Source organism: Lepidothrix coronata, unplaced genomic scaffold (assembly GCF_001604755.1).
Source record: "Lepidothrix coronata isolate B3197 unplaced genomic scaffold, Lepidothrix_coronata-1.0 Scaffold84, whole genome shotgun sequence".
Taxonomy (NCBI): Eukaryota; Metazoa; Chordata; class Aves; order Passeriformes; family Pipridae; genus Lepidothrix; species Lepidothrix coronata.
In genome coordinates, this window is record NW_016690264.1 from 1,046,771 (window position 1) to 1,072,271 (window position 25,501).

General features: G+C 51.1%; 1 protein-coding gene across 1 annotated transcript in view; it reads left to right on the forward strand.

Annotated features, from left to right (window-relative positions):
* The window catches only part of PLXNA1 (plexin A1), a 119,617-nt gene extending 94,690 nt beyond the window's left edge, over positions 1-24,927 (forward strand). The window contains 11 exon segments of the mRNA XM_017820636.1: positions 2,897-2,963; positions 7,846-7,992; positions 8,814-8,973; positions 9,522-9,625; positions 10,060-10,096; positions 10,099-10,149; positions 10,825-11,015; positions 11,885-12,054; positions 13,770-13,982; positions 17,000-17,150; positions 20,543-24,927. Of these exon segments, the coding sequence (XP_017676125.1) occupies positions 2,897-2,963; positions 7,846-7,992; positions 8,814-8,973; positions 9,522-9,625; positions 10,060-10,096; positions 10,099-10,149; positions 10,825-11,015; positions 11,885-12,054; positions 13,770-13,982; positions 17,000-17,150; positions 20,543-20,638 (1,387 nt within the window). The 3' untranslated portion in view covers positions 20,639-24,927.
* The last annotated feature ends 574 nt before the right edge of the window (positions 24,928-25,501 follow it).

The window sequence follows — 25,501 nt, forward strand, 5'->3', positions numbered from 1 at the left end:
GCTTTCTTTCTCTGCTTCATTTATCATTGTTACAAGGGTGCCCTTAATGTTTCAAAGCATCTCATTAGCAGAGTGTCAGAGGGGTGTGTGGTGCAGACCTATGGCTGACTGGGAGTTGGGTGAGTCTTGGAGGAGCCAACCAGTGTTCCCCATCCCTGTTCCCTGAGTGCATCCTTAGGCTCTTCCCTTCTGATTGTCCCTCCACAACACCAGGTTTCACTGAAATATTAATCGCATTTCCAGCTCCTGAAGTAAATCAATAAAATATAAATAAAAGGCAGTATGAGGAGGCCAGCACAGCAGCGGCTGATCCGTAGCAGTAGAACAGGGGCAGAGCCCAGGCTGCGCCAGTGCAGTGAGAGCTGGCAGCCCAAAGACTTGGTCCCCAGCCCCAGCACTCAAGGGCCCATTGCAGTTAGGACAGGGATGAGGCCCCCTGGCCAGTGCCTTGCTTGTGCCTCCCTGAGTGATATTTAACAGAGCCACTGTTCTTCCTGAAGCCATGGCGTGGAGTAAGCGGTGCCAAGGGCTGGGCTTCTCCATCCAGTTGATTAGCCCTGCTGTTGGGTGTGAGAGTGTGCTTACCGCCCAGGGCAACTGGATTAACATTGATCTAACTGGGGAGAGCTGTTATTTATTTTGTTGTTGGATAATCCCCCCCTTGCTGTGGCATCTGGCTCTATTGCGGATAAAGACAAACATCCGCCAGAGCTCGAGTGGTGGCACTTCAGATGAGCATTACAGGCTTGTCAGCAAAGGACCTGGTCCAGGGCTGGGGAGAATGTCTGCTGAATTGCTTCAGTCCACTCCTCCCTTGGCTTTCTCCGCATGTCCCTTTCCTTCTCCTTTTGTTTGTTCCCCATGATGGATTAATTTTTCCTGTTGGGGGCAGGAAGTCTTCCCTTCCCTGGAGGCTTGGGTAATGCTGTCCCCAAATGATTTAAGGAAGGCTGTGCTGTTCCAGGGGCGGGGGGGGCAAGAAGGGCTAAACCCCATTAGCACAAGAGAAAACCTTAGAAGGGGCCGTATGACCCTGAGTCAGCTTGAATAAACTCTGGGAAAGTGGATTTCCTAGCCCAGCCATCTGCTCCTGGCCCATCTGTTGGGCATGGCATTGCTGTGGGGCAGTGCATGGCATTGGGCAGTGAGACTCCTTCTGGTGGCTCTGACATTTGCGTTTCTTCTGGGTTTTGTTTCTTGAGTCAACTCGTTTGTATTTGTTTCCCTGGTGCAAGAGGAATGCAGCCACGTCCCTGAGGTTATTAGTATTGCCTGTGCTTTCAGGAGCGTCTGCGTTTGCAAGTGGCTGATCTGATGATTAATGCGTGGATAAGCTGAAGAAGCCTAACCAGAAAGGGTTGAGGGACTGGCTGGCATTTTTACTTTAAAAGGAGTGAAAGCCAAAGCCATGATAAAAATAATAGATGTGTTAAGGGGAATTTTAATCTTGAGGCAGAGAGATAAGGTGTTGTGTGTTAAGCTCCACCTGTAGGGCTGCACAGTTCACCTGGCTCCGGTGTCACCCTCAGCTCCCTCCATGCCAGGCTGTCCCTCTCTCTGCTGGTGTGGCACATCCTGGCTGCAGTACCAGCACCCTGAGGGACCCACATCCTATTTGGACCCACCATGTTTCACACCCGTCCTGCAGGATCTCCCTCTTGTGCATGGTCCCAAACAGACACAGGTCCCCCTGGACCTTCCCTGCCATGCTGCTTTGGAGCATGATGGCATCTGGATTGGAACCATGCTTTAGGAAAATAGGGGCAATATATAGGTTTTCTTAAGGCAGTTTTGGCTATTTCCTTCAACTGTGTCTCCGAAAGCTGAGAGACATGGCTCCATCTTTAAATTCCTTTTGGAGCAGGTGGTTGCAGCACTGTATACCTGCAAACTCCTATATCACTCCCCACTCCCAGGGAAGGGTTAAATCTCAAGCCTGGCACAGTCTCTGTGTTCCAAAGGTACATGGAAAACAGGTTAAGCTTCCAACCACTGCTCTTACTCCTTCCTTCTTTAATCCCCTTGTTTATGGCTGAATTAGTACTACAGATAAGTTTTACTAAAAATGTATTGGGGTCAAAGACTCTGGACCTAAATCCAGTGGTGGCTTTAACCAAGACCTTGTACAGTGGTCTGGTGGTGGTTATTATCCTCTTGCTCTACTGTGGGCCCCCGGCTTTGAAGCTTTAGAGATCAAGGGGTACGAGAGAGGTCGCAGGGAAGTCCCTTGTCACCTGTAGTGGTGGCCTGCATCAGGGCAATGGCAGTGTTGAGTGCATTACAGGAGCAGAAGGCAGCAGCAGCTCCCAGGTGGGGAGAGGGGCTTCCAGCTAGATCGAGCACATGGCTTTGTGGGAGGAGGTGCTCCTGTCATAGGAATGTGGGTCAGGATCTGGCTTTGCCTTGCAACCTCAGCTCTTCCTTCAGGGTGTACTTTAACTGGGGAGCTTGAGGTAGGTTTGGTGACATTGTACCTGGCTCAGGTGTGTCATACAGTCCTCCTGCAGAGGGAGCTGCCTGGTTCCAATGGGACGTGATAGAAGAAACAAAGTTCATTGAAGTAGAAGGTACCAGGGGGAAACAGAAAGTTGCTCATCCCCTGGGTGAAAGTCCCCATGGGATGAGGTTGAGCTCTCCAGTTCTCCAAATATACTGGAGACCAATTGCTTCTCCCTCTTTGGGGGCTACTGTGGCTCAGCCCTGTGGATGGGCAGGCTTTCCACTAGAGCTTGTGCTGTCTGCTTGTGCCCCCTACTTTGAGGATCCTGCCTTTCCACATGAGACTTTTTAAAGCCAAAAATAATTTAGCCACAGTCTAAGGGTGAAGTGGTAACGGGTGAGATCAGAGACCTTTAATATTCTCTGCTGATGGTTTTGCTCTCTACTTTCCCTACAGAACGGAATCAGTGGCAGAGAAGATGCTGACGAATTGGTTCACATTTCTGCTGTACAAGTTTCTGAAGGTGAGTTTGGGAACGGATGGCAACCCTGTGTGGAGAGGGAGGTGGTTTCTGCCTTGCCAGGACAGGCAGCATGCTACCCAAAGCCTGGACTATCACACTCCTGAGCGTTGCCACTCCCTCCTGGAGCAGAGATTGCTTCCCAGACCTCTGTTCCCATCCTGGTTTTCTGAGATGTGATTAGTAATTCTGGGTCTCCTTTTTGGGAAATAGCTGAGTTTGAGAAATGAAATCCATATTGAGATTGCTTAATGCATAGTGGGTTTGAGATCTTAACAATGGTGCCCTGAGGAAAGATAAATATGAAGCAACTCAGCTGAGTCTTGGAGTGGTCCCCATTCCTCTCTTCTTGCCTCTGCTTGTGTAAATCAGGCAGAAAAAACCCTGGGAGCTGGTCCTTCTGTAGGCATGACTGTGATTGGAGGCTATTTCTGCCTGTTTGAGTTGTAGTTTGGTGAGTTGCACTCTTCATGTAGCACTGCCACTGCTTCTTCATCTCTCCAACACTGAGGTTCCATGGTAGGGGAACTGTTTCCTGCAGGCATCTCTACCACTGCTGCTTCCCCTGCAAAACGTGCCTCATTGGGGCTGAATGCCTGAGGGACCTGTTGACAGCCAGGGACACAGCTCTCCGCTGTGTTAGCTTGAATTCACCTTTTTCCCAGTTTCATCAGGGTAGCAGAAGAAGATATCAAAGTGTAAGCTCTGGTTTTAGCGCTCGTTCATCTACCCGTATTGAGAACATTTATTCCAACAGCACCAGTGCTTCCACCTGCTGGAGCTGCACCAGTGGCCATGTAGGTTACACGGAAGCATCTCCAGGCCATGCACCCCTGCTTCAGTCCTGCTTCTGCTTTGGGATGGCTCCGTCAGGGTGAATGGCACCTGCAGTCCTGATGCTGGTCTGTCAGTCAGCAGAGCTGTTTCTTGGGATCCTGCCTGGTGTCGGTGCAGCGAGGCTGGGTGGCACGCAGCCGTTTTTGTGGGATTTCATCCCTCATTAAGATAAAGAGAGTTTGAACCATTTCCAGCCAAGAGATGAGAGCGAGCAGTAGTATGAGCAGAACTCAAGTGATCGTCAACGAGAGGTGATTTATAATATCACTTACATGCACTTGGCATTTTGCCTCTGTCGAGGGATAGCCTGTATCTATAAAAATCTCGCTAGTGTGCAGTGGAGATCACTTGCCAGAGGTGGGAGAGGAGAGAAGCTGTGCTGGTCATGGGGAGGTGTCAAACCTCCTTCCACCTCTTTGTGCCAGGGCTTTGCCCAGCAGGGCCCCTGCAGCAGCAGTGCGCAGTGGGGTTGGATAGGGCACTGGCAGATGGCTCTTTGGGCTCTGTGGACTTGGTGGAACAGGCAGGAGTAGCTCTCCTTGTGGATAAACTCCCTCAAGGCTCCCTGAAGTGGGCAGGGTTGTGCTTTGGTCAAGCAAAATGTGGTGCATAGCCTATGAAGGCCAACAGCGGCGTTTGGGGACGTTGCATTCACATGTGTGACCTGACTCCCTTGGCCTGTCCTGACCGGGCTGAGCCATGTGGGCAGGTGGCAGGGGTATGCTCACCTTGTTCAGAAACTGCTTTGGATCAGCTCATGTACCACCACTGTCCTGCATCTGTCCTTGTATAGCCTTGTTCCCTTTCAGAGAGGCTTCTGGGTGCAGGTTGAGGATTAGGAGCAGCAGGTGAGAGATGTGGGGATGATACCAGAGCAGTGGTTTTTATAAAGTCCTTGGCTACACCATGACTTTGGCATGGGAAAATGCCTCCAGTCTCTGAGTGGTAGCAGCAGGAGAGATGTCTGATCTAGATGCACCATTACAGAAGAAACATACACAGAGGACCTGAATAAACTTGCTGGCTGTGAAATTTGTTGTGCTGGGATTCCTTTCCCCGGGAAGTGGTTGAAACTCCATTGCTTGAGTCACTTGAGTTAGACTGGAAGAGGCTTGAGGATGTGCTCGTGGCCTCTCCTGGGTCAGAGGAGACCCACGGGGCGTTTTCTGCCTGTGTCCTGGCAGTGAGGATCACAGGTGGCATCAAAAGCAGGAGAAGCCTGTGGAGTAGATGGAGAGTATCACAGCAGACAGTTTGCCAGCAGGGAAACTGCCCCAAACTGCAGTAATTGTGCGTGTAAATGAGGCAGGCGGCCGCGTGCCCAGCTGCCAGATCGGCTCTCAGCAAACCTGCCTGGAGCAGGGCCGGGCATTCGACATCACATGGCTGAGATATGCTGGGGTGAGGGACAGGGACAGGACACCCCCCCATGCCCAGGGCCAGCAGCTTAGGGAGCCAGTGAGGGCTGGCAATTTCAGGAGGACCCTGTAGAAGCATTTATCAGACTCTTAATGAGACACCTCAGGGAAAGGGAGACGGATAAATTGAGACAAGTGCTGAAAAATGCACAATATTAGGTGCCTGATGAGCTAGATCTAGTCAGTAAGACAGTTTGGGAGTTAGCTGGCTTGCCTCAGCCTGCTCCCAACATACCAACACGGGCATGCATGGGGTGTCTGCAGCTGCCCTCCTCCAGCTCGGCTCTCAGAGAGAGCCTTCCCAAAGCCCTCCTCAGTCAGGCCCCCAGCAGTGAGCAAACTGCATAAGGGCTGGCAGTGTGAGCACAGCCACATTTAGGGGGCAGGCTCCCTTCCGTCAACATGAGGGGCCACCTGGCCCCATCTCAGTGGTCCCCTGCTGTATTTCACCTGAAGGAGTTCATCTTGGGTCAACTGCCTGGCACTGGTTTCTTTGGTCCCTGTTCATTTTGTTGGTCTCTGTCAGGGATGATCCCTAAACCACCCTCACCTGTGGTGTCTCAGCACACTGTGACCCACAGAGCATCTTGGCCCTGATCTTCAGGATCTGGTGGGGCCAGTGAGGCTGGGAGTGAGGTGCTGCATTTTGAGGGTAGGACCCACACTCAGAACAGGAGGGTCAGCTGAGCTGCAATGTGGAGGATGCTCAGAGTCGGGGGGACAGGGCAGAGGGGCTGTTTTGGTTGACATTAAGGTGTCTGACAGGTCAGAAGGAGACCAGAATCCCGGGCACACAGGGGCCTGCAAAAGCCTGCATGATGCTGGAGGAGGGTGTACCCATCAAATGAACCACTGATGCCTCCATCCTTCCAAGGAGGCTGTAGGGCTAGCTCTAATCCATGCATCCAAATTTCCTGTCAGCCCATCTGGCATTCGAGGAGCAGAGGTGATGCTGAGGAGGTGATGCTGTGGTGTCTGGAGAGCAACTGGGATGCCAGTGGGGGAAGGACTGAGCCCACCTGTCTTGGTGTGGATTCCCAGAGGTGGGTGCAGAGCTGCAGTTGGTGGGACAGCACCCATGCCTTGCTGGAGAGGGGAAGCTCCCATCTCAGTGAACAGCCATGCCAGATGAAAGCAGGAGTCTTGCTCCAGGCTGTCCTCCATCCACACCACTTCCACAGACTTGGAAGTTTCACAACGAGTTTTTACAAGCAACCAAAAGAAGCAACTCAAGTCTTCTGGAGGGGTAGGCCCGGGGTGCCGTGGGACCCCTGGGGGCTCACCACTCTGTGGCCAGCCTTGCCTCGTCGGCAGCCAGTGATGCGCAGCCAAGCACCCACTTGGGTCTCTCACTTTTCCAGGCTGACTTAATGAAGCCAAGTTTGCAAATGAAACATAATTTCAAAGACAGGCGTGTTGTCGGAAGGTCTGGGGATGATGTATGCCTGTTCCTGCTCGTTAGCAGCTGTCTCTTTAATTACCGCAGATGCTAACGAGATGCTAACAGCATATGGTGACAGGGAGAGCAGCCGCACTTTGCACCAAAGTACAATTTATTTGTGAGGCGGCCGGGAGGGAGGGACGAGGGCTGGTGGGGTAAAATCTGCTGGGACTTCTCCCCATCCCCTCCGCTCCCATCATACCTTTTATTCTCCCTTAGGGCTAATTCCTGTATCTGGAAGGGCTCACTGGGATGCAGCTCAGGGGAAATGTTTGGGCCCTGGGTGATAAAGGGGTGTCCACTCCCAGTCCCCCTATACCAACACATTGCTCCAGGCTGGTTGGTGCCTCCAACCTTGGCATGTCCTTTCCTGTTCCTGAATCCAGCATCTCCGGGGGAGAGTGTCTGGTCCAGTTTCCCGTTCCCTTCCTTGCAGATTAATGCTGATGTGCCTCTGTCTGGTGGCTAAAGCTAGCTCTGACTACAGGGGCTTGCAGTGAGAGGATGTAGGTGGCAAATGATTTAACTACAGGAGACCTCATTGCCTGGTCCCCTCCATCGCTGGGAGTCTCAGGGTAGGGTTGTCAATGGGTTGCTCCCTTGCTTTTCCTTCCCAGTGTATTTGGCTACCTGTGCCCAGCTGTCATTTGAAGAAACCTCCTTTGACCTCTCATGTGAGACAGAGCTCCTGGCAGATGTCAGAACTGCATCGTGCTACCTGGGCAAGAGCCTCCAGGCTGTCCCATGCAGCATACCCTTTCCAGTCCTCAGGTGCTTCTCTTGGCTGGAGCAAGTCAACAGACAGGCCGTATCCCATATACAGAGTTCCCAGACCTCTTCACGAGCCCTGAATTTAACCTTTTTAGCTCATCTTTGGCCTGTAGAAGGAGCACAGTTCACAGAGGAGTGTCTGGAAACTCTGGGAAAGTGAGCCTAGGCGTTGATAGACAAGGCAGCACCTTCAGTGGGCTTGGAAGGAGAGAATGAGTTCCCTCCACAAGATGAATTTTACTGTGGGCCCCCTTTCCTGTAGTCTTGAGCTGGAGTCTCTTTGTAAAGCCACATAAGAGGTTTGATGTTGCAGGGCCACAGCAGGCTCCTGACACGGCGATGGTTCTTGAAAGGCAAAGCTGGTGCCTGGCACCTTCTCACCCCTTTCTCTCCCTCTCCTTCATCCTCTGTCCTGCAGGAGTGTGCTGGGGAACCACTCTTCATGCTCTACTGTGCCATCAAGCAGCAGATGGAGAAGGGACCCATTGATGCCATCACAGGAGAGGCTCGCTACTCCCTCAGTGAGGACAAGCTTATCCGGCAGCAGATTGACTACAAAATGCTGGTTAGTGCAACCAGAAGCCTCACTGTTACTGGTGCTTGCCAGGACTGCCAGGTCCAGCTATTTAACAAGATCTTGAAGGCACCCAAAGTACTTTTCAGAGAGTGGTTTGTCCCTTCTTCTTTCCAGCATCCCTGGGGGGCTTCTTGTTCTGTCTGAGTGGTGCCCATCTCTGCCAGGGTTAGAAACAGGGCCTTTGCTTGGCAAGGTTTGCTCTTGCCATGGGCCTGAGAAAGTCAAACATGAACTGGATCCTGCTCCGTATCTCTCCAAGCAAATCCCATGGCTGTGACAGATATGGGTGAGAGATGCTGTTGAGCATGTGCTGCTTGGAGCAGTCCATGGCTCATGTTGGGTGGGGATCAAAGCTAGAGCCTTGAGAATAATGCCAGAGATGGAGAGGATTCTCCTCCTTATGAGCCCTCTCCTCAGTCCAGCTAAATGATAAACCAGGCCCTTCCCTTGGCTGAGCCTGCAGCTGGTTCTTCACTGGGGTGGGTCGGGAGGGGAGTGGAGTGTGCCTGGGCATTGCTCAGTCTGGACAGGTTTTGGTGGATTGAGATGAGGTTTGCTGACCCAGCATTCCTCCACTGACACGGTGCTCTCTTTCTGGGAATAGCTGGAGATTTGAGGGTGGCAGGGAGAGGTGGGGGAAGGAGAAAGGGGGAGCAGGAATGTGCCCCGTGGCTGCAGCTCCACAGCAGCACAGGAGGTGAGAAGACATGACCTATAGACAGCTCTAGCCTCGCGTCCTCGGACCTGCCTTTGCAGCCAGTGCATCACAGCCTCTCACTCGAGCCTTTCTGACCTCCCCTCCTGTGCAGACCCTCAACTGCGTGAATCCCGAGAACGAGAACGCCCCGGAGATCCCTGTCAAGGTGCTGAACTGTGACACCATCACACAGGTGAAGGAGAAGCTGCTGGATGCTGTCTACAAGGGTGTGCCCTATTCCCAGCGACCCAAAGCTGGAGACATGGACCTGGGTAAGAGAGAAGCCAAGCCACTGCCCTGTGGGGAGCAGGGATGTGACTAAGAGCAGAAGTCCCACAAAAACTATTCAAGGCAGGAAAATCTGTCTCCTACAGGAGCATATTTGTGCTTGTTCAGTCCACTTTTGCTGTGCTGGTGGCACTGACTGTGTGTGTGGAGCCCTGGTATGAGAGTGTGGGTCCTGCCAGTAGAGGGAATGGGGAGAGGAGCCTCCTTGGTTCTAGCTGTGGTCTGGATTGCACACTTGAGGTGTCTGAAGCCAAAGGAGGCCAGCAGTAGTTGAAAACAGTGTCAATAATCTTGTTCCTAATGGAGGGACAGGACAATGGAGAAAAGCAAAGGAAACAGTCACCAGTCTCTTTTCCTTGAGTACTTGAATTTGCTCAACACATTGATAGTCACCAGTCCTGGGGTTCAAAAGAGGCTGGGAGGGCTCCCAGACTGTGCTCCTACCCTCTCCTTGGCTTTGTGCTCCTACCCTCTCCTTGGCTTTGTGCTCCTATCACCTGATAACCACGAGCCCTTCTCCTCATGGGGACAGAGTGGCGGCAGGGCAGGATGGCCCGGATCATACTGCAGGACGAAGATGTCACCACAAAGATCGACAATGACTGGAAGAGGCTGAACACCCTGGCCCACTACCAGGTAAAGGCTGTTGTGGTGGAGAGCTCTGAGCAGTCATCAGCTCCTTTGAGCTCGAGCATCTCTTCCCCCTCCTCAGCTTGGTCAAGGCCTGGGCTCAGCTCTCCAGGGGCATGGCCAGGAGGTCTGCAGTCACTTTCCTGCCTGGGCCCCATATTTATGGTCCTTTTAAGTGGGGCATCTCCAGAGCTCATAGAGGCTGTTTCCAGCTCTGACCTTACTTTGCCATTTTCATGCCAAGTATCTGGTGTGTTCCTGTTCTGCCCCTTCCCCTGAGCTGTCGCAGAGGTATGTCAGTCCCCTTTGCTGTAGATGATGTCCCTGGGATGGGTGGCAATATAGCTTCATCCCATCGGGGCCGGTTTCTCCCTGTGCCAGGACTGTTCCCCCCATGCCTCTCCAGTGTAGCAGCCTGCTCACACCATCTCTGCCTGCAGGTGACAGATGGCTCCTCGGTAGCCCTGGTGCCCAAGCAGCATACAACATCTCCAACTCCTCCACCTTCACCAAGTCCCTCAGCAGATACGGTGAGCGCACAGGGGCATCCTCCGCTGGGCTGGCAGGGGAGCTGGCACTGGGCTGGGCGTGCAGACCAAGGCACAGGGCAAGTGACTGTAACTGTGACTCATGTGAACAAAGTCCTCCAAACTCCCAGCTCTCCTGCACCATCCTATTGATTCTGGTGTTAGAGAGGGAGAGGATGTGCCCAGAGCCATCTCTCTTTGCAGTCTTTCGGACTCAGGGGAGAAAGACACGTGTGAGATTGCTGCTGTTAAGAGATCCCTTCCCTTTTATTCCCCTGAAATCTAATTAAAATAGGCACAGAGGCACTTAGCACTTAAAAGAGCAGAGTTGAAGACTGCAGTGAATATGCTGGCAGGTGTACTTCAGCCTTGGTTTGGAAGGGAATAGTGCGGTCAGCTCAAACTGACGCAGGAGGCATTTGTGGTCCTGCCACTTCTGTGCTGGGAGCAAGACAGGACTCTAAAAAATTCCTTCCACAGTGTTTCTGGCCCCTGTATATCAGACAGGCTTGCATGTGGCCCAGCAGGCTGTGAGGGTGGTCCCAGCAGAGCTCCCAATCCATGGTGGCTGCAGAGGCTGGATCCCAAAGCTTCTGTGGAGGGAAGGGAAGTAATGAGGCTGGTGGCAAGGCAGAGGTGGGCAGGGTATGAGCATCCTCCTCTGCTTGGTGCTTGCAGAGAGCATGCTGAGGACAGCCAGCAGCCCCGACAGCTTGCGCTCACGGACCCCCATGATCACCCCTGACCTGGAGAGCGGCACCAAGCTCTGGCACCTGGTGAAAAACCATGACCACATGGACCAGCGGGAGGGCGACCGGGGCAGCAAGATGGTCTCAGAAATCTACCTGACCCGTCTGTTAGCCACCAAGGTATGGTCCAGAGGCACAGAGCTGCCTGGCTTTTGAAATCTGGGTGGGGAAGGGTAGTGATTTGCATTGTCCAAAAGTGGTAAGCACTGCTTTTTTATTAGCCGCCTGCTCCTGCACAGGAGGAGCTGCTCTGTTAGTCTCTTTCCTGAGCTGGAGATGATGGTTTTGTGTGTCAAAACCTTTGGTGAATATCCCTTAAGTGGATATTCCTATTTGCTTTTTGCACCCTTTAGTGTTTTTGTATCTGTGAGCAGCTGCTGGTCTGCAAAGCAGAGATGCCCTGGGACAGGTACTTCATCTTCTTTGGTGTTTGGGAAAAAGTGCAGAATTGGTGATGTGGGAAGGGTAATTACTTGGGCATTTGGCCTCACAGCAGGTTCCCCTTGATTCAGTACATACAAACCTTTTCCAGTGCTGAGTGGGTGCCATGTGTCTGAAATGTTCCTAGAGAGGATCAGAGGGCTGTGCTGAAGATACTGGCTCAGGATTGCAGAGACTGGGCTCAGCGACTTGGTTCCCTGCCTCATGGGACGAGGGTTTTTTTGGTGATGTCTGTTGTCAGTTCTTGGGTATCCTAATGGGACCCAAAAAAGACCACATTCACTTGGTTTTTGCTCTGTATGGTGTTTTTATTTGTATGCTTTTAGCATTACAGATCATACAGTGAAGGAGACACCTCATCATTGCAGTGTTTATTTTCCAGTATAAATCACTGAGAACCAGTAGGGTTACACAGACTGTATTGTGCTGCTATTCCAGGTGTAGGAATAGAAGTGAAATTGGTTTAGAGGTCGACCGTTACTTAAAGACGCACCTCTCTGTTGGTGCTGGGTGTTGCTGAGCAGCCCTTCTCTCTTTCTCCTCTTCAGGGCACTTTGCAGAAATTCGTGGATGACCTGTTTGAGACCATCTTCAGCACAGCTCACCGTGGGAGCGCGCTGCCCCTCGCCATCAAATACATGTTTGATTTCCTGGATGAACAGGCTGATAAGCATCAGATCAATGATTATGATGTCAGGCACACCTGGAAGAGTAACTGGTAATGGAGAGGGACAGTGGGATGGGGGGGAACCTAACAATATCACAGTGTCCAGTCCCTCCCACGGGGAGCAGAAATGCGTACCTGGAAATGATCCAGGACAAGAAAGGCCCATATATCTGTATTTCGGGTGTGGGTAAATCCTTTGCATGCCTTCCTTCATCAGAAAAAATCCCAGGAATGCAATGCTCCCTCAGCCCTTCCATCCCCAAATCCCAGGCACCACGCTCCCCCTGATGGCTGCAGTTGCTGAGGACCACAGCAGCTCTGTTTCCATCTCACCTTGGCCTTCTCCATCCTCCGGGCTCCTCTGGGGATGCCAGTCCCAGTTCTCATCACCGCTGCCCTGAAGGTGTTTCCACACTCCTTCCTGTCACTCAGCCGAGCGTGCCTTAACAAAGTCAGCACAAAGCCGAGTACACATCCTCCCTAGCCTTGCCCTCAGAGCCAGCCCCTCGGCTCTGCTAATCACTGGCTGAAAAGCAGGGCGGAGCAGCTGAGGAGCCCTCCGTGGGTGCTGTGCTGGGGCCGGGGCTCCAGCAGGCGTTGGCTCTGCAGCCCCCCTTGGCATTTTTCATTTCTGCTGCCTCACTGATTTTATCTCTCTGATCCTGCCATGACTGGAGACGGGTACGGGTACGTAAGTTCCCGTGTCTGGCATTTGTTAAATGGCAGCCAAATTGCTTTTGTGTAGTTCGGTAACTGTTTGCAATTAGCAGGGCAGGAAAAGAAACATTTTTAAATGGAGATGTGAGAGCGTGGAAGTGCTTGGAACTGATTTATAACTCGGCTTCCTATATTAAAAGAAGGAGTGAAAGGCAAGGGAGGAAAAAAAAAAGCCCCGCTCTTCAGGGGCTGGGCACGAAGGCTCCTGCATACTAATGCCTGTGCTTATCTCTGGGCGCTAATTCGACGTGTGGAGCTAATTTCTCCAGGCCATTCCCTTCACAAATGAAATATGTACATGCACCCAGTACCCTCATTAGGAAAGTCCTGGGGAACCAAGTGTGTTTTGTCTTAGATAAAAGCATTTGCTGAGTGTAGGTGCTGGGGGATGACAGAGCAGAGAGGCTTTCTGATGGGGGAGGCTCTGAGATGCTCCTGGGAGAGGAGAGGGACATCAGGATTGGGAAACAGTGCCATGGAGGGTGGCATGTGTGTCAGTATGCAGGAAACATCCAGTCAGTGGCTCGCCAGAAGACCCATTTTTGCCTTTACAGCTGAGAGCTTTATTTCCAGCATCTGAGGCTGCCTAAATTCTCCTCTGGTGTTAAATGTGCTAATGAGTCCCTTGAGGAGTCCAGTTAACTCCCTCCTCCGACACGGGAGATGTGTGAAATGCCACACAGCGCCTTCGAAGGGATTATTGATGTGAGAGAAGGGGACCGGGCTTGGTTAAACCCACGGGCTCAGCAAGGTCTCTTCAGTGTGAGTGGATCCTTGGAGAAACCACAGATCTGCACTGCCCTGGTTTGCCTTCGGAGATGTTGGCAGTGCTGAGGAACCTTCTCACGGAGAACTGTGGCCTTGTGGGGATGGGCAGAGGGGAATGGCCATTTACCCAGGATGTTTGCATCCGTGGAGTGCTGGGAAAAGCAACCTATCCAGTTCTGGGTCATGGGGAGCTCATTCTCCATGACTGGAGTTTCATGTATGTGCCAGCTGCCCTGCAGGGCTTGATTCAGGTGCTGACTCCTGTTTCCTTCATCCCTCAGTCTACCTCTACGTTTTTGGGTGAATGTGATTAAGAACCCCCAGTTTGTGTTCGACATTCACAAGAACAGTATTACTGATGCCTGCCTATCCGTGGTGGCTCAGACATTCATGGACTCCTGCTCAACTTCTGAGCACAAGCTAGGAAAAGACTCTCCCTCCAACAAACTACTGTACGCCAAGGACATCCCCAACTACAAGAGCTGGGTAGAAAGGTGAGTAGAGTTGGCAACAGCTCCTTGCTTCACCTGGGGGAATTAAAATGGATGTTCGTGAACGTAGGGACTTGTGTTGTTGGGAGGGCTCATCTTGACAACTGTCTGAAGAAGGACTGTACTTGTGGAAGGTGATCCCGTTGTTGATGCTTTCTCATGATTGTCTCCTGAAATGAGTTTGCAATGCCTGTTTGACAGAGCTGTTTATAACTTGCTTAAGGGTTGCTAAAAGCAACCTCCACTTTTAGGTTGTCTAATGTTTTTTGTTGTAAAAACTTGGTCTGTGCTAGGGAATTACCAACACCTCCCTTGATTGCTTTCGAAGAGCAATGAAAAGTCAGCCTTGGACTAGAGAAGTGCCTTTTTCGTACCATTACAATACATGCAGGTTTTGCTGAAATGCTTGAAAATTATCATTTCCCTTCTCTCATCTGTCAGTACATGTCACCTGGGATCCTGATGAGAGTACATGCTCTGAGGCAGTGCTCAGGCTGCTGTCTCTGTGCTGAGGAGCAGGGAGAGGAGCAGGTCCCCTGACTCCTTTTGACACCCTCCACCTTCCCTGTTGAGCTGATGAGAGACATCCCCCTGTCCCGCTGAATTAATGCAGTGTTAAAGGTGCAGGGTTTGAATGCTACTGATTGCAAATTGATGCACTCAGGCATAACGCTGTGTTTAGCTTTATCCTTTTGGGAGAGAAACCTAGATGTCCTCCAAAGCCCTCCAAATAGAGCTACTGTTAAAATGTTGTGAAGTGGAACTTCATAAAACTTAAAAAATGGCAGATTGCAGGATGCTGATGCAACTTTTCCCTTGTGGTGATGTGCTGGGCTAAAGATGGTGCCTTTTTTTTTTTTTTCCCCTTAACTGAGTATCCTTCCTTTTTTCAGCATTTTGACTGAATACAGAATGAACCAAATGAAAGCTGTCCAGGCAACAATAAACATCATATTTTCTAGTTTGTAAGGATGGGACTTTGTAGCCTAAATCACTGTTTGGATACTTGCTTGTACACAGATATTTTTGTCATGCCATTGGCATGCCTGGTGCTTTGCAGGCAGTTACAAAGACAGGCTTCTTCCCTTGAGGAAGATAGGGCTTGGATCAGAAGAGATGATGCCCCTGAAATACGATGGCTAAGATGAGAGTTGAGCTGCATTGTAATAGGAGGAAGTTCTTTGCATGGGGCTGGATGGGTCTTTGGAGTGGGGTCCCGTAGGAACATCACAAGCTTCATAAGGTGAATTTCTCTGACCTTGCTATCTCTATGACAAAAATATTCAGCTCTGTATGTGTGCCTGGAGGAAAAAAGGTATAAAACCATTCCAGAGTTAAACATTGGTCTAGGCATGCTGCGTCCCTGGGGAGGAAGTGGGAGATCTCATTGGTGACAGATGTTCCTGCCATCACTTACCTCTGGAATGGTCCCAGAGGCAGCTGAGCAGGGGGCAGAGATGTCCTGTGCAGGGGGTGACTACATCTTCTACTGCTCCTCTACAGGGAATTATGGCATAATCAGCATTTCTGGCTTTTGGCATGGTTGTCTTCACAAAGCTTTGCAGAGGTGGGACGGGGGAGTGGTGCGAGGGTGGCTGAGTGGGACTGATAGTCCCACCTACAGGTCTGTCTGCTGCCGTGGTTCAGGCACCAGCTGAAAACAGGGCATCCTGCCAGTCTGAGGCAGGAACAGCACAGTGGAGGGCTTAGGAGGTAGGGAACCTGGGGAAACCCAAGGGATCTTGCTGCTGGAGTCATGGCACATTAGGTGTCCTCTGGAAATGGTAGGTATGACTGGAATCTTGGTCCACACAAGCCATGCACACTTATATTGAAAAATGATGGTTTCCTCCCATCCTGCATGTCATGATAAAAGCCAGAATATAAAACTGCTGCTCTAGGAGACGCCACTCTGGGGTGATCTCTCTAGGGGTGTAGCAGATGCCTAGTTTTGTCAGAGGTCCTCACCTCAGATCATTGTTCTCCTGGCAGTGTCTAAAAATTCTCTTGCATCATTTTCTGGGTGTGAATGAGCCTCTTTGTAAAAACTGCCCAAGTAGTTATCACTAGCTGAGTTCAGTTCTGTGGGATGGAGTGAATCCTCATATTCATCTCCTTAAGTGGTCTTGCTGCCATCTGCTCCTATCCAAGTGCTTCAGCCGTGTTCCATCTCAGCATTCAGCTGATGACACTAATGATGCTAATCACTGTACCAGAAACTTCACTGAGTGAGGAATCGTGAGGAGTACAGCAAACCTGGGAGAGACTGGCACTCTGTATTTCCAGGTGGTGGGAGCAGCCTGGGCTTGTTTGCTGTGGGTAGGGTTTCTTTTTAAATGAGGCCGGAGGACACAACCCTGGTTTCCAAAAGGACCTCAGCAGCCAGTCCACTGGTGCATGTGCTTGGTGTAACCCTCCTTCTACAGTGGGTTGCTGCAGCTTTGATCTCTCTGGGTTGTGATGAACATCCTGTTGGATATTTTTCCACTACCACCGTGCATGTATTGCTGCAAGGGCGGGATGTGACCTTGTCTTGTGTTCACACCCCTAGTATTTAATGGAAAGCAAAGGGGCATTGTTAGCAACACAGTGACCTTAGGAGAGTGGTAACAAAGCCTTGAGTGTTGCTGCAGGTGTGGAGAGTCCTGGTGTATGCACTTTGGTGGCTAAACGTGACAATGGGATGGGAAGGAGGAAAAATGTGTAGTTTAGGAGAGGTTGGGAAATCCCTCAGAGCAGCATCTCTGCGCTTCCCAGCATGGTAAGAGGAGTTGGGCTTGACTGGGCTGGGCGCTGTTCCATCAGGAGCATGTTCTAATGATGCTGACTGCTCCATGGAGTACTCAGAGACCTCGTTGAGCAACAGTGTTATAATGGGTGATCGTGGTATGTCACCACTTGCAGGCAAGATGCTCTTCACTTGCCTCTGCAGTGGCCATTCTCAGCAAGCATTGCAGCAGGGACACATCCTCTTCTGCTCATCCCTATCTCTGACCCACTCTTCTGTTCCTGCCTTGCAGATATTATGCAGATATAGCTAAAATGCCAGCGATCAGTGACCAGGACATGAGTGCGTACCTGGCGGAGCAGTCGCGGTTACACCTCAGCCAGTTCAACAGCATGAGCGCGCTGCACGAGATCTATTCCTACATCACCAAGTACAAGGACGAGGTAAGATGTGGCGATGCGGAGTCAGGCCTGGACTGCAACTTTGTCCTTGTGTCTTCAGTCCCCTGCTTTTTTTTATAGAAAAACACACCATGAAATGCAGGATAATAACGTAGTCCATATTTGTGCTTGAGCTGGTGGAAAAGGAAAGGTTTGGGAGTCATGAAGGCAGGTGCTGGGGTAGGCAGCACTTCATTCTCCACATTTTCTGCAGTGAGTAATGTGGGAAACATCTATTTTTCTACATATTTGGCACACGAGCTCCGTGAGGCTGCAGACTTCGTGGCATTATCTCAGCATGCCTCCCCTGTCCACTGCCACCAATCTGGCACCACAGAGGGAGGTATCAACACTGTGGAACTGTACAAGTGGTGTTTAGCTCCACTCCCCAGGGAAGCTAGAGGACATGGTGGTCTCGTCAGTGCTTGTTTTGTGAATGTCAGTAAGGATGGTTTAAAACCCCTCTGTTGTAATTTATACAAATTAATTCCTTAAAGCACTGTTCAGATCTACACCCCACATCTTATTAAAGCAATAAAATATGTAACTACGGTAAAATGTGGATTTATACATATAGCATGATAGTACAGGTTTTATTGTCCCAATAAAGGGGTTTGATGACTATGTTTGAATGGTGGCTTATTTAAGTGACAGAGTACCAGAACATTTCCCCATTTGGAGAAAGACAGGAAGGGAACCGGGGTCCCTGTTGTACCATGCGAGAGTCCTGAGAGGCTTCTCCCAGAGCCTCTTTGAGGTGTGAATTTAGGGAGTCCACAGGCAGGTTGTAGCAGACCTGGCCTCTGGGTTTAAGGTCAGCACTGAGATCATGGGCCAAAGGCCTGTGGAGCCAGGTGCTCTACAGGAGCGAGGAGGAGGTCCTGGCTTTCCTACAGGGATGGGAAGAAACCCTGGTGCTTGGGAAGGTGCTGTGTGGTTGTCACCATGGAGATGGTGACCATGTACTGATGACCACACTGGTGGGACCTTTATGCTGCTCCTTAAACTACTTCTGATGGCACATCCAGGAGGCTTCCGTACCTCTGCGTGATGAGTCGTCCATAAAAGTCTGCTGTGGGACAGCCATCATTCCTCAGCCATCATTGAGTGCTTGCTTCCTCCAGGTTGAAAGTCCCCCAAGCCGAAAGTCCCCCAAGCCTTAAGTCCCCCAAGCCCTGGGTGAGAGCAGGGAAGGGTCTGTGTGAGGGGACCACGTGGTATTAATGAGCTGCTCTTTAGGGGTTCGGGTCCTCTTCTTGCGCAATAATGGCAATCTGACATCTGTTGAGTGTCTTGCTGTTGCCTGCTCTCCAAGCATCACAAGTGTGTTCACAGCTCTCAGGAACTTCTTTTATTATTTGTAATGGGATTAATAAATCGCAGCTGTTCCCTTTGTTTGTTTTCATTCATTAAGCACAATTATATGCAGCCCGATTGCACCCTCTTTGATGCAAAATGGGAGAGAATAATTTTTCCTGTTGTTCAGTGCAATAATATGCTGTCATTGGCTGTGAATGAAAATCATAATTAATTTTCATTTGGGTACTTGCATCTTGGTAATCAGTGGTCCTGGCTCCTTACAGCAGGTGACAAACCTGGGTCTCTCTACGCTCGGCACAGGTTTTCTTTGACTGCATTTTTTCCGTAAGGCTGAGATAAGATGAGCAGATAAACGTGTGGACAGTTTGGGAATCTTTTGACGCCTCAGCATCCCAGGATACACAGCTCTCTTTTTGGGAGAGCCAGAGGAGGCAGGCAGGGGGAATAGGCTCCTCTTCCACTTCTCAGACCAATCTCATTTGGTTCCAGCTCGGGCACCTTTCAGGCATGTGGGGTTTTGGTTTCTGTGTGACTGTCATTGTAGGTATTTTGCTCAGTGTGTAGTGTGAGGGCTGAGAGCTTCTATGGAGATTGATGGGGAAGAGTGTCCCCAGTAGCAGGTTTGTGGCAGAATCTATGAGTTCTTGCCAGTCCAGCTGCTGCCCTGGGTTGTTGCTGCTAGTGGTGGTAAATCAGATGTGCCCGGCTCTCGCTAGTGAATTTTCCCTCCGCGGGAGCTGATGCCGGTGCTGAGATGAAGCTTTCCCTTTTCTTTTGGGAAGAGATTCCTCTTTGGGCATCTCTTATTGCCTCAGGAGACAGGGACCAGCCTGGTCCTGCCCCAGAAAGCCTGGGGCAGAACCAGTCTGTTGGTGGCCAGAGGCTGGTTGTGGCAGTGTGGTGGGTGCTGCTCAGCATGCCCTGCCCACTGCTTCACAACTTGCCAGCGCTGCAGCAGCTCTTAATCAAAAGGAGCTGATTCCCCATTAAGAAGTTACCTGTAGGGCTCCTGATGGACTTTGCCTGCCTCCTAGTAAGTCTATTAATTATACAACAGTTTGTTTCCAATTATGCAGCCAATGAAATGGTTAATCAAGTCCCCTTTGATGGATGCCTTGATATTTAATTGCAAAAAATTTGCTCTCTCAACTAGCTCACCCAAGGAGATGAGATTTCTGTCAGGTTTGTTTTTTTAAATCAGGTTTTCTGCTCTGCTGGCATGATGTTAGTGAGACGAGACTTCTGGCTGCTGGGAGGGCAACTGCCCCTTCGTTTTACACTTCATTACTCCCTTCTCCCCACTCTGAGCCTTGTCCTCCACCCTTCTGCTGCTGCCAGTCCTTCCCCAGCCCTGGGGGCACAGCCACATCCAGCCCAGGGCAGGGGACCATCCCTCCACCCTGCGATCTGTCATCATGGCCAGCAGCTTGTTTAGGGAAAGAGGATTTCAAGGGAGGAACGTCATGCTCAAGTGTGTGTGGGTGCACCCCTTGAACAGGACTGAGGGCTCCCAGGCTTTACTGGTGCATCCATCTGATGTCCCCCTCCATCACTCCAGTGCCCCCCAGTTGTCCGCCTTGGGGAAGAGATGAGCAGGGTTTTACCACTTTGGGTAGCTGAAGCTGTGTGGATTTTGTATTTTGTGCTCATGGAACTACTTCATGGCTTGATTGTGGGCTCTCAAACACAACCGCTGCTTCCCTAAAGCATTAAAGGACTGTTAAGTCACAGACATGGTGTTTGCTTGGGTTTGGGGTTCACCCTCCAATGTTTTCTTCACTTCCCCACATGCAAGTTGCCTTCTTGTTAGTGTCAGGCAAGTCCCTGGTGTTACTGCAGCCCCTTGGGGGCCGCAGTGGCCTCGATCTGTGGGGTGGCACCACTCAAAGCCATATCCTCCACCTCACACCTCCTTTGGCCCTTCCTGGCTCCACAGGGGACAAGAACAAATGTGCACTGCTTCCCGTGGGGCCACATCCCCATGCTCTGACGCTGTCAAAGAGCCAGCGGGCAACAAGGAGCCGCTTTGGGTAGGTGGGCATCTGCTCACCCTCTCTTCTCCCCTCTCTCCCTAGATTTTAGCTGCATTGGAGAAGGACGAGCAGGCCCGGAGGCAGCGGCTGAGGAGTAAGCTGGAGCAGGCGATCGACACAATGGCCTTAAGCAGCTGAGAAGGCGGCGGCGGTGCCAGCGTCCCGGGCAGCGGAGGCGGCAGGAGGGAGGGCCGGCCAGCGGCAGCCGCGGGCACAAGACTTTGGGGCTGGGACCGGCCGGACCCGCGGGAGCCTCCGCACGCTTCCCTCGAACAAACAAGGAAACCTCGCGCTTTAGCGGAAAGAACTACAAACAAATCCCGACGGCAGCAGCAACGTCGATAGAACTCCCTGACCCACAAACAAACCCCCCCAGTCCAACCGGGATGAAGCAGGGACCTTGCAGAGAGGCGATGCCGGGCAGAGGAGAAAGGGGGTCGCCTGCCCTATGGACCTGCTGGGCATCCCTTGCCTGGGCAGAGCCCCTGAGCCCACAAGGAAGGAGGGTCAGGACCGCGGGGCTTTCTAGGATGGCGTTTGGATGTTGTTGTTACTTTGGTGAAGGGAGGGTGGGTGGGCTCCTATTTTTACTGTACTTGACTTGCTCTCCCTTCCTTCCCCCCAGCTGTCCACCCCCTCTCCTCCTCCTCCTCTCTCTTTTTCTGTCTCTTCCCCCTTCTGTCTCTCTCTCTCTCTGGCCTTCTGCCACTAGTGTTAACTGCTATATTTGCACAATTTACACAAGAGAAACAAAATTTTTAATTTAAAGGAAAAAAATTATAACAAAAAATGGGGGGGAAAAATATTCTAAATTTTTTGCAATGAACTAACAAAAATGGTTTTAAAAGATAAGCTCAAGGACTGATGCTGGGGAGATTTGGGGGTGGGGGCAGTAGGGGTGGGCAGGAAAGGGAGAAATCCCTGAGCTTTGATATTTCTAAAATATGTTCTGTGCCATGTTTTATTTGAATGTTGTTTAGTGCGAAAAAAAAAATTGAAGAAAAAAAAAGGTGGGAGTTTTGTTAGCTGAATAGATGCTGTTATTTAAATGCTGCTGAGTGGTTCTGGAGGTCTCAATCAGAGAGGAAGGGAGATCCCAAGGCTCTTTTTTTTTTTTTTGCCTGAGGGATTGCTGAGGGATGGTCCGTGTTTTGTTGAGCTTGTCCTTGTTTTTCTAGTTCGGTGGCCATGGGGTGGTCTGGGCAGTGCTGCCTGCCCCTGCCTGTCCTGGGATGATTGCAGGGTAGAGGATAGTTGCAGGGGCTCCTGCTGTCAGGAGGGTTGGTGGAGAGCCAACCTGGCTTTTTGGGATGGATTCCCTGGCACTGGAGCAGCCTTAACAAAGCCCCTTTATGTTTATTTTTCCCCCATCAGATCTTTGTGCTGATGTAGGGGAAGAGACCAGATCCTCGGGGAAAGGGGAGGCAGATCCTCTGCACCTCCTGACCGGGATCCCCCGGCAAACCCCACTGGGTCACCAGCCCATGGAGGGACTGGGATGATGGCTGCCACAAGGCTGTTGCCCACTCTTCCACCTGGGAAGCCCAAATGTGTGCAGGACCTTCCACCCAAGACTGACCTTTCTTTCTCTGTCTTTTCCTTCTTTCTCCCCCTTTCTCTCCTTGCTGTCACCCCATCTTCCCCCTGCTGCCTGTGCCCCAACAGGGGCTTCACTGGAGACCCAAGGTCTCTCCCTCAGCTGCCCCCTTCGAAATGTCAGTTCCTCGCGGGTTTGTGCTTTCCAGAGATGAAAAGGTGCTGAATGCTGCCTGGAAAGGCAGCAGGAGACCAAAAACTTCCAAAAAAATGAGCAGAACCCTTTCCTTTTCTGTACTGAGAGCTCCCGTCGCTGCCCAGGCCACAGCACACGGGGCCACACTCTGCCAGGAGCGGGTGGCTGTCAAAATCCAAGTGGAAAGAAGCCCAGCTGATTTCTGTCCATTCCCTTAAATTGCAAGTTAAGGGGGGGAGAGGGAGAAATAATGAAGTTTTTAATTAAAAAAAAAATAATAAAAGTGTGTATATATATATATGTGGTTACAATCTAATTCTCGTGCCCCAGTGGGGTGCTGTATAGTTAACTGAAGGAGAATCGAACCGATATAAATACAAGATGAATTTACACAGCCAGTTAAAACAAAACAAATGACAACTGCGAAAAAAAAAAGATAAAAAAAGATACCAATGGTCTGGAAGGAACTTCCAAGCCTTTCTCACCATGCAGAACAATTGTTTGAAGCCTGCACATCTCTCATTACGTTGTAATTTTGTTTGGTTTTGTTTTGTTTTAATAAGGAGGGAAAGGAGAGAAGATACCGATTAAAAAAAAGAAAAAGAAAAAAAAACAATGACGAAAAAACCCAACCACAACAGCAAAACTATGTTTGAAAAGGATTTAATAATTGTTTCCCAAACCTACAAACCATGAGCTGTCGCTGGATTTCTGAGAGCTGTGGGCTGTTGCATGACTGTGCTAGATTTTAGTCTGAGTTGATCTTTTTAAGAAACAGAAGAAAAAAACCCATAAAACAAAAAAACTGCAAGTGTTGAATATTAGAGGTTTGTTTAGACCTGTTATCTATTTTTTTTTTGTTTGAAATTAATTTGTCACTTCCTTGTCCAAAAGAAAAAAAAAGAAGCAGCAAAAACACATCTCAAATGTGTTACTTGGAGAGCCTTAGAGGACAACTGTGTGCCCACCCACCCTGTGCCAGGGCCACTGCTGGCTGCCAGCATCTCCCTGAGTGCTCTGGTGGGACAGGACCCTCTGGGGGCCCCTTGGGGGGGTCTTTTCTAGTGTTTGCTGCTGCTGCGATGGGGCAGAAGGGGGGCTGTGTCTCCCTTTGGTGCAAGATTGGCCCAAAACTTCTTCCTCTTGGCGTTGCTGCCTGGGTGGCTTTGGTGAAGGTCCTGGAAATCGCCTGGAGGATGGCAGCTGTGCATCGGTGACCATTGTGATCTGGTGGAAGGGAAGTGGTTGCCTTGAGGTATCTGTCCAGGACTGGCATGGGTCCTACCTGTTGCAGTGGTAAGGGCATTCTGGGGAGCTTCGATTGCTGTTGAAGGAGCCAAACTCATGGTTTTTGTGGTGATTGACAGGGAATGGTGGGACCTCCCTGTTGGTGATTGTAGGGGATGGAGATGTGTTTTTTAAGAGCATCTCTCTGAAAATTTCCTTTTCGACAAAGAGGGCTGGAAGCACTGTTAATTGTGGAGGGTCTATTAGCCTGTTGCTTTCCCAGCAGCAATGTTGTGGGTGCTCCCTTGGCCAGGCTAGAGGGACAGGCAAGTTTTTTGGCCGTTGTGGGTCTGAGTAAGATTTGGGCAGTGGAGAAGCTTCTGGAGAGGTCATGCTAACAGTGCCATGGTGTGGCTGTGCTTTCTGGGCTCCCCTAGTGCTGTGACCTGGCTCTTCCAGCTCCCAGGTGATGCTGAGTGCCCGTAGTGTGGTCCCAGGGATCTATTCCCCTTGATTTCCTCCTGGAGAGCTTTGGGGTGTCTGCGCTTTGCTCCACCAAGGATCCCACAGCACCTCCCCACCCCTGCAGGTTCCCCTTGCTGCCTCTTACAGGGAGGGTGGTGGTCGGCGAGGTGGGCATTGCAGTGCTGCCCGCAGCCTCTGGCACTTCTTGGTGCTACCTTTGCCTTTTGTGTGATGCCCAGCGTCCTTAATTGTGCCAGGCAGCCTGCCCGTCCTCCTTCACCCCCAGCCTAGCAAGGGGCAGAGCTGGGCTGGCCAACCCCATCAAACCCTGCCTCATAACGGGGAAAGGTGGGGAGAAGCTGGGAAGCATTTGCAGGACTCCTCTTGCCGGTGGTCTTGCCCATGCCCCAAAAGGGGGTGAGACAAAGAAGCATCCCCTGCCCTGAGCCTGTGTTTCTGGGTGCTCCTGCTCTGCCCACCGCTGTCAGAGGCAGCTGGACCCTGCAAGCTGATCCCCCACCGCTGCAGCAAGGGGGTCCCTTCCCGCTCACATTGCCTTTTCTCTTCAGTTTGGGTTTAAAAAAAGTGCAGCCAGGAAGTGTTCCCCTCAGCAGGAGCCCTGTGTCATCCCCGGGGCTGGCCCCAGCCTGGGGACAGGGAGCAGGGGGACAGGTGGCGGGACTCCCCCGGGCTCACCCGCTCCTGACCAAAGCGCACAACGAACTGTCCTTTAAGAAAGCAGGGGGGAACCTAAGGCGGACCCAGTGAGAGGCAGAGAATTCTAGTAGTTTAAAAAAATTCAGTGGGGAATAAAAAAAATCAAACACCGGAGTCTTGATTCCCTTTCTGTGATTGTTTCAGACTTGAAGCAACAGGCCAGCGCAGCTGGTCGAGCGCCCTTTGATCGTGTAAATATCCTGCTATTTCCTATTTTAATGTTCTTCAGATTTAGTACTTGTAAATAAACACACGCATCAAGGAGAGATTAAACATTTTTGCTAAAGCTGGTGTTTTGCTGTGTTTTTGGAGGTGATGTGGGTGGGAAGACCAAGCACCTTGGGGTTCCTGGGAGCAGTGGACAAATCTGTGGCTGTGCCAGGAGGGCATGATGCAAAATGGCATCAGGATGGGCCAGAGTCACTTTGGGCTGCTGGGTGTATGTGTGGGTGTGGGGACCCCAAGCTGTGGCTGTTACACCTCCAAAAGCAGCTGTGGGGGCTGCTCTGGATGCTCACAGGGGGATTTGGGTGGTTGATGTGTGTGGGATTGGAGTGGGCTTCTCCATCAGCCCCTTTCCTGGGTGGATCACGTTAAATTGTTTTAAACTGTTTAATTTCACTCTTTGCCTTTCAAAGTGTTCAGAGCTGCTGATCAGAGGCAGAGGAGCTGAACCCTCTATGCTGCAAGCGGCAAATACCTGCCCGACTATTCTGCTGCTCGCCGGGGTCCACAGGAGCTGACCGGGGCTGGGACAGCTTCCCTTCTGCCTCCTTCCACAGGGTCATAATGGGGTGACAGCACAAGTGCTTGGGAAGAAGTCCATGGTGGTGAGGTGATGCTGCTGTCGTGTCTCTGCG